Below are 243 nucleotides of genomic sequence, written 5' to 3'. Positions count from 1 at the left end.
AAGCAAAAAATTCAAGTTACTAGCTTGAAAATTCAAGATACTAACTTGAAAATTCAAGATACTAACTTGAAAATTCAAGATACTAACTTGAAAATTCAAGATACTAACTTGAAAATTCCAGATACTAACTTGAAAATTCAAGATACTAACTTGAAAATTCAAGATACTAACTTGAAAATTCAAGATACTAACTTGAAAATTCAACATACTAGCTTGAAAATTATTGAAAATTCAACATACTAG

The 243-nt window shown here is 24.7% G+C and overlaps 1 protein-coding gene across 1 annotated transcript; it reads left to right on the top strand.

The window, feature by feature from the left end:
• On the top strand, positions 1 to 243 carry LOTGIDRAFT_132049 (hypothetical protein; the record flags this gene model as incomplete). Its single annotated transcript, XM_009066533.1, has 1 exon — positions 1 to 243. A coding segment is annotated over one exon (243 nt), but the record flags the coding sequence as incomplete, so codon positions are not given.

Source organism: Lottia gigantea, assembly GCF_000327385.1.
Source record: "Lottia gigantea unplaced genomic scaffold LOTGIsca_77, whole genome shotgun sequence".
Classification (NCBI taxonomy): Eukaryota; Metazoa; Mollusca; class Gastropoda; family Lottiidae; genus Lottia; species Lottia gigantea.
The sequence above is the reverse complement of the archived record's forward strand: the minus strand, read 5'-3'. Positions and strand labels throughout refer to the sequence as shown.